Source organism: Pleurodeles waltl, chromosome 7 (genome assembly GCF_031143425.1).
Source record: "Pleurodeles waltl isolate 20211129_DDA chromosome 7, aPleWal1.hap1.20221129, whole genome shotgun sequence".
NCBI classification, from domain to species: domain Eukaryota; kingdom Metazoa; phylum Chordata; class Amphibia; order Caudata; family Salamandridae; genus Pleurodeles; species Pleurodeles waltl.
The window spans coordinates 1,420,561,061-1,420,569,060 of NC_090446.1; the positions used below are offsets into that span (position 1 = coordinate 1,420,561,061).

An 8,000-nucleotide genomic window follows, 5' to 3' on the forward strand; every position below is an offset into this window, starting at 1 on the left:
TGACTCGAGCCAGGGTCGGTTCCAGACACAGGTCACAACAGCACTTGCAGTGTAGGTCCTCTCCTGTTAAAGGTCAGGTAGCAAGTGAGTGAACAGATAGAAAATGGGGGTCACGTCCGCGGCGTTGCATACCGTCACCGCCGGTGTACATTACCATTGGCTACTGTAACCCATGGGGCCAATGATAACCAAAGAGGAGTTGCACGGTGGTCCTCGACCGCCTCCTCCAAAGGGCCGCAACATCAGTGGCATTACCTCATTTCCACCTGTCCCTCCACACAGGACAGGCATCCGCCATTTCAAAGGGGGGCAGGCCATGGCACCTAACTGCGGTACAGCAGACATAAGCACATTTTGGAAAAACACATCAACATATTGTTTCTGTCACAACATTCAATGCATTGTACTTTGAAGAAATGTTGAAAACTGACCAGATGCTCATCGTTTTGCCCACTAGATTACAACCCCTGAGGATGATTAGGAGATGGAGACATCCACCTGTGTACAGGCCCCTGGTGGACCTGGCAACAATGTAGGACAGGCACATTATCCTCACCTAAGACTTGGTATGGCCACAATCCAAGAGCTGTGTGCCCAATTGGAGCCAGACCTGATCTCAGCTATCCGTCAGCCCACTGGGATCCCCCATTTTGTGCAAGTCCTATCTGTGCTCCATTTCTTGGCAAGTGGCTCCTTCCAAGTGACAGTGGTCCATGGCAGCAGGAACGTCTCAGCCAATGTTCTCAATAGTGCTGACCAGAGTGTTGTCTGCTCTGATGAAACACATGCACAGCTACATCGTATTCTCCTAGGTGGAGGATTTGACCACAGTGAAAGCTGACCTCTATGCAATGGGAAATATTCCATTGTTGGGGCAATTGATGGTATACATATTGCCTTTCACCCCCCCAGGAAAAATGAACAGGTGTTTAGAAATCGAAAGAGCTTTCACTTGATTAATGTGCAGATAGTGTGCCTGGTGGACCAGTACATCTTTCATGTGAATGCAAAGTATCCAGGGTCTGTGCATGATGCCTATATCCTGAAGACGAGCAGCTTCCCACATGTGATGGCTCAACTGCAGAGGCACAGGGTGTGGCTAATAGGTGAGCCCATGGTCAACACCCAGTGTATGTTGGTATATGGGTGTGAGGTTGGCCCTAAGGGTGAGTGTCTGGCCAACGGGAATCCCTTGATATTTGCAGGTTAGGTTACCCCATTCTCTCATGGCTACTGACCCCAGTGAGGAATGCCAGGAGAAGGGCTGAGGAATGTTACAATGAGGCACATGGGTGAACAAGACGAATTATAGAGCGAACCTTTGGCATCCTGAAAGCCAGGTTTCGGTGCCTCCATCTTACAGGTGGTTCCCTGTGCTACTTACCCAAGAAGGTGTGCCAGATCATTGTGGCATGTTGCATGTTGCACAACCTTGCCTTGAGACGCTAGGTGCCTTTTCTGCAGGAGGATGAGGTTGGAAATGGGCGTCTGGCAGCATTGTAGCCTGTGGACAGTGACGAATAGGAGGCAGAGGATGAGGATGTGGAAAACAGAACATCTACCATTCAACAGTACGTCCATTGACACATAGGTAAGACATTTTAATTTCACCTTCCATTGCAGTTTTGTGTAGTAAATTTTCTCTGGCAGGCTGTTGTTCCCATTACTATGGCCACTGACTGTACCTTTTCACAAACTATTTACAGATATTTGTGCCCTACTCTGGCTCCTGGTGTATTGACTGCAGCACAATACAGGTCATACCTATGTATACATTACTGTACAGTCTACTTGAAATGTCTACAGATTGGTAAAGGAATACATACTTAAATCATTTGACATACTACATACTTGTATTTTTTCAAAGGGTGTTTATTTAAATGCGGAAAATTTAATGGGGATGTGCAGTGGGTTTGGGTGATGGTGGAGGAGATTCCAGGATAGAGTCCAGTCTATTTGTATCACAGGTGCATTGTCCAAGGGGACATAGGAAGGGGAGCAATGGAAGTTCAAGGTGGACAGAGTGGGACACAAGGGTGAAAATCAGGAGAGTCTTATTTCCTGGCAGGGGTCTTGGCAATGTTCTCTGACTTCTGCCTGGATCGCAGGAACCCGTTTCCGGGGTGTTTCTCCGTCTGCAGGGAGAGAGGTGCTAGTGGCCTTTTGTTCTTGTGCGGGACCTCCTGTCCACTAGCCGCAGTGGAGGTGGAGGGCTGTTCATCGGTGTGGCTAGTGTCAGGGACCCGTTGCTGTGCCACTGCCTTCCTCATGGTGTTGGCCATGTCTGCCAGCACCCCTGCAGTAGTGACCAGGGTGGTGTGGATGTCCCTAAGGTCCTTCCTGATCCCCAGGTACTGTCCCTCCAGCAGCCGCTGGGTCTCTTGCAACTTTGCCAGTGTCTGGCCCATCGTCTCCTGGGAATGGTGGTTTGCTCCCAGGATGTTGGTGAGTGCCTCATGGAGAGTCAGTTCACTGGGTCTGTCACCCCCCTGTCACACAGCAGTCCTCCCAGCTTCCCTGTTGTCCTGTGCCTCTGTCCCCTGAACCGTGTGCCTACTGCCACTGACCCCAGGTCCCTGATAATCCTGTGTTTGTGGGGGTGCCTGGGGTCCCTGTAGTGGTGGACACATTGCTGATTGACGTGTCCTGGGGACAGAGGTATGGGCCCGTTGGGTGGGTGCTGTGGTTGTGTTTACTGAGGGGGGAGGCTCTGTGGTGGTATGGGACTGTGCCTGGGTAACCTACTGTCCAGAGGTCCCTGAATGGCCAGGTTGGTCATCCTGATCCAGATGAGAAAAGCTGCTGTCATCACTGTGTACCTCTTCGGGGGGGGGACTGGTTGTTGCTGCCACCTCTTCTCCGGTGACGTTTGTTGTGGGATCTGTGGGGATGTAAATGCAATGTTATAGTTTCTGCGGGTGACATCTTGTGCATGGGTGTGTTGCCCTGTATGGTTGTGAGTGCCCTGTTAGGTTTGCCTTGTGTGAGTAGTTATTTTGTGGGCTAGGTGGCTCTCTCTAGTCTGCATGCTGTGGTGATGGTTGTCCATGCAAGGCTGTGAGTGATGTCCACGCATTGGGGGTGCATGCAGTGCTAGGTACTGGGATGGGTGCGTTGTGATGGTGGGATATGTGTGGGGTGGTGAGGTGATGGGGGTGAGGATAAGGGTGGGGGTATGTGATGGCATGCAGGTAAAATCATAAAGATTTGACTTACCAAAGACCAGTCCAGTCCAGTCCTTGGCAGTATTGCAAAGACGTACTCCTCCCAGTTGTGCGGGAGGAGGTGGGGGTCCACCGCCAGTCCTCTGTACAGCTATCTGGAGTCTTGCAACCACGGAACGGACCTTCCCCTGTAGGTCGTTCCACCTCTTCCTGATGTCATCCCTTGTTCTGGGGTGCTGTCCCACGGAGTTGAACCTGTCCACAATTCTCTGCCATAGCTCCATCTTCCTTGCAATGGATGCCTACAGCACCTGTGCTCCAAATAGCTGTGGCTCTACTCTGATGATTTCCTCCACCATGACCCTTAGCTCCTCCTCTGAGAACCTGGGGTGTCTTTGTGGTGCCATGGTGTAATGTGTGTGGTGTGTTTGAGGGTGTGTGGGGTGATGTGTTGGGGTGTGTGCTGTGAGGTGTGTGTATGGTGTATGGGTGATGGTGTTCTGTGGCTATGGTTCTGTGGATGCTTTTGGTGTGTCTCTCTCTCAGTTGTCAATTTCTTTGTGTCGTAAAGGATTCTGGGTAATGTGGGTGTGTGTTTTATAGTGTTGTGAGTGTATGGGTGTGGTGTGTGTATGTGTGTCATGTGTGTATAGTTTGAATTGTCCAATGTGGTGTTGTTTTGTATGTGTTTGTATATTTTGAGCGCAGCGGTATGTACCGCCAATGGCTTACCGTGGATTAATGTCCATTGCGGTGATTTCTGGGTCATAATGCTGTGGGTGTAGTTCTGTTGGCGTAACGGTGTGGGTTTTGGTACTGCCATTTTATCACTGACATTTGGGCTGGCGGACTTGTGTTTGAGTCTGTATAGTGACAAATTGCTATGTGTGTGTCATAACATGGGTAGTGGTATACTGCCGCGGCCTATCTGTACTAACTTAACCATACACTGCACCCTGCCCTTGGGGCTACTTAGGGCCTACCTTAGGGGTGTCTGACATTTAAGAAAAGGGAAGGTTTAGGCCTGGTAAGTGGGTACACTTGCCAAGTCGAATTTACAGTTAAAACTGCACACACAGACACTGCAGTGGCAGGTCTAAGCCATGATTACAGAGCTACTTATGTGAGTGGCACAACCAGTGTTGCAGGCACACTAGTAGCATTTGATTTACAGGCCCTGGGCACCTCTAGTGCACTGTACTAGGGACTTACTAATAAATCAAATATGCCAATCATGGATAAGCCAATTACATACACATTTTGTAAAGGAACACTTGCACTTTAGCACTGGTTAGCAGTGGTAAAGTGTCCAGAGTAACAAAAACAGCAAAAACAGAGTCCAGCACACATCAACACAACCTGGGAAACAGAGGCAAAAGGTTAAGGGATACCATGCCAAGGATACAAAGTCTAACACTCATTTTGAGAGGTCTGACATCAGTATGCTCCTTGTGACAGATGAGGGCATGGAAGAGGAGAATGGGTCAGTGGAAGGTGTTGATCTCTCTGACTCCCTGACTCTAGATCAGAGGGGAGACTTACAGGGTGTCAGACAAAGTGAGGTCTGGCATCAAGGGTAAACTTTTCAAGATGCTAGCTCTTGGGGTGATAGAGAAGTCCAGTAGTCCCCGGTCCAGCCCTGTGGTGTTAATTCCCAAGGCTGCTGCTCCTGGTGCCAAGTCAGAACTTAGGTTCAGCATGGACTACCGGGGTCTCAACTCTGTCACAAAGACAGATGCTCTCCCCATCCCCCGAGCAGATGAGCTTGTTGAAAGGCCAACTGCCTTGGCTTGTTGGCCACTGCCAAGTTCCTTGGTACCTTTGACCTCATGTCAGGGTACTGGTAGATCACCTTGATTGAAGGGGCTCAAGAGAGATCCGCTTTCCTACTCCTGAGGGCCATTACCAGTTCAGAGTAATGCCCTTTGGATTAAAAAATGCCCGCTACCTTCAAACGGTTGGTTAACGGGGTCTGAGCTGTCAACTATGCCTTTTGCACAGCCTTCCTAGATGACATTGCCATCTACAGTTCCAGCTGGGAGGAATACCTGTTGCACCTCAAGGAGGATGCTTCAGGCCCTGCAACAGGCAGGTCTGACTATCAAGGCCAGTAAGTGCCAGATTGGGCAGTGTTTCGTGGTGTACTTGGGACACCTAGTAGGTGGTGGCAAGGTGCAGTCCCTCCATGCCGAGATTGAAACTATCAAGGCCTGGCAACCACTTAGAACCCAAACAGAGTTAAGAGCCTTCTTAGGTCTCACTGGATACTACCGCAGATTTGTTAAGGAATATTGCACCATAGTAGCCCCCTTAACAGAACTGACATCCAAGAAACCACCTGGGTTGATGAATTGGACAGAAGCTTGTCAGGAAGCCTTTGACTCCCTGAAAGAAGCCATGTGCACGGCTTCCGTGCTCAGGGCACCTGACTACCCCCCGGATTTTGTTGTGCAGACGGACGCTTCAGAGCATGGCATGGAGCAGTTCTAGCACAGCTAAATGAAAAGGGCCTAGACCAATCAGTAGTCTTTATTAGCAGAAGACTATTACCACGGGAACTGAGGTGGAGTGTTATTGAGAGAGAAGCATTTTCTATGGTCTTGGCACTGAAAGAGCTGAGACCATACCTGTTTGGAACTCACTTCCGGGTTCAGACAGACCACAGACCCCTCAGATGACACATGCAGATGAGGGGCAAAAATCCTAAACTCTTGAGGTGGTCCATTTCCCTACAGGAGATGGACTTCACATTGGAGCATCGCCCAGGGGAATTGACCATGCCAACGCTGATGGTCTCTCCAGATACTTCCGCCTTAGTGATGAGAGCTCCCAGGAGGTTGCGTAGCTCTCCCCACTTTCAGCTGGGGGACATATGTTAGACCTGGCAGCCTTAAGGTGGTCACCCCTAACTTTTTGCAAGCCTCCCTCCACTTTTTGGACACTGTTTTTGCTGGTTTTAGGACACTGCGCACCTAACCACTGCCAAACCACTGCTAAACCACTGCTAACCAGTGCTAAAGTGCATATGCTCTATCCCTTAAAACATGGTGACATTGGTTCATACCCAATTAGCTTATTTAATCTACTTGTAAGTCCCCAGTAAAGTGCACTACATGTGCCCAGGGTATGTAGATTAAATGTTACTAGTGGGCCTTCAGCACTGATTGGGCCACCCACATATGTAGCCCCTTAAACATGCCTCAGGCCTGCCATTGCAAGGCCTGTGTGTGCAGTTCCATTGCCACTTCGACTTAGCATTTAAAAGTACTTGCCAAGCCTTAAACTCCCCTCTTTCTACATATAAGTCACACTTAAGGTAGGCCCTAGGTAACCCATAGGGCAGGGCGCTATGTAAATAAAAGGCAGGACATATACCCGTGTTTTTTATATGTCCTGTTAGTGTAGAACTCCCAAATTCATATTACACTTCTGTGAGGCCTGCTCCTTTCATAGGCTACATTAGGGCTATCCTCATATGCTGTTTGAGTGGTAGATTCTGATCTGAAAGGAGTGAGAAGGTCATATTTAGTATGGCCAGAATGGTAAAACAAAATCCTGCCTACTGGTGAAGATGGTTTAATGTTACTATTTTAGAAATGCTACTTTTAGAAAGTGATCATTTCTCAGCACTTAAATCCTTCGGTGCCTTACAATCCACGTCTGGCTAGGTTAGTTGACAGCTCCCTTGAGCATTTCACTCAGACAACCCCAAACACAGGATGCTCAGTCACACCTGCACACATCTGCAAAATGAATGGGTCTTCTTGGCTGGGAGGGTGTTTCTTGAAGTCTCAGGGCCAAAAAGACTTTGGCGGCCATTCCAACCGCGCGCCGCCCGCCATGCGGTAACCGCCATTTGGCCGCTCCGCGATCAAAAGACCGCTGGGGCCATTTCAACTTTCCCGCTGGGCCGGCGGGCGCTAGCCAAGTTAGCGCCCGCCGGCCCAGCGGGAAAAGGCCTGCAACACTGAAGCCGGCTCCGAATGGAGCCGGCGGTGTTGCAGGTGTGCAACGGGTGCAGTTGCACCCTTCGCGCTTTTCACTGTCTGCTAGGCAGACAGTGAAAAGCAGGCTGGGGCCCTGTTAGGGGGCCTCCGCACTGCCCATGCCAGTGGTATGGGCATTGCAGGGGCCCCCAGGGGCCCCAGGACACCCGTTCCCGCCAGCCTGTTCCTGGCGGTGAAGACCGCCAGAAACAGGCTGGCGGGAAGGAGGTCAGAATCCCCATGGCGGATTAGGCCAACCGGGGGAAATCCGTCGGAAAACCGCCGGCCCCGGTTTTCTGACCGCGGCTTTACCGCCGCGGTCAGAATGGCCCAGGAAGCACCGCCAGCCTGTTGGCGGTGCTTCTGTTATTCGCGGCCCTGGCGGTTTTCACCGCCAGGGTAGGAATGACCCCCTTTATCTTTTAAAGAACTCCTTGTGCGGTGAAAATTTGATGCACAGCCTGCCAGAAACTACTCACAGCCTGCATTGCGATGAGAAAATCACTGCACGCCGAACCGGAACGGCGCAGCCTGGCTCCCTGAGAGGAGATCGACGCAGCGCCAGCGTTGCAACCAGAACTTCGATGACGAAGCCAGACTTCCTGTGAGAAGAATTGACGCAGTACCTGCAGTGCGAAAGAAATTTCCCCTCATCGCAGCGCAAAGGAAATCGACGCAAAGCCTTCCCTGCGTGAAAAATTATTGATGCATCATCCGTGTGCACCCGGAGAAACCGACGCACACTTCCCTGTTTTTCACGCCTCTCCTCCTCTGCAGTCCCTTGCGGAGAATTTGAATGCAAACCAGGTACTTTGTTCTTGCAAGAGACACTTGTTGCTTTTAAAAACTA

General features: G+C 50.4%; 1 protein-coding gene across 1 annotated transcript; it reads left to right on the top strand.

The window, feature by feature from the left end:
• The first annotated feature begins 5,231 nt into the window (after positions 1–5,231).
• LOC138247067 (uncharacterized) lies at positions 5,232–5,654 on the top strand. Its single transcript, XM_069201814.1, has one exon. The coding sequence runs from the start codon at positions 5,232–5,234 to the stop codon at positions 5,652–5,654; it is 423 nt and encodes a 140-aa protein (XP_069057915.1).
• The last annotated feature ends 2,346 nt before the right edge of the window (positions 5,655–8,000 follow it).

Bases quoted from the DNA above. Each gene is read 5' to 3' on its own strand.
- LOC138247067 (XM_069201814.1), top strand. From the start codon at position 5,232: ATGCTTCAGGCCCTGCAACAGGCAGGTCTGACTATCAAGGCCAGTAAG.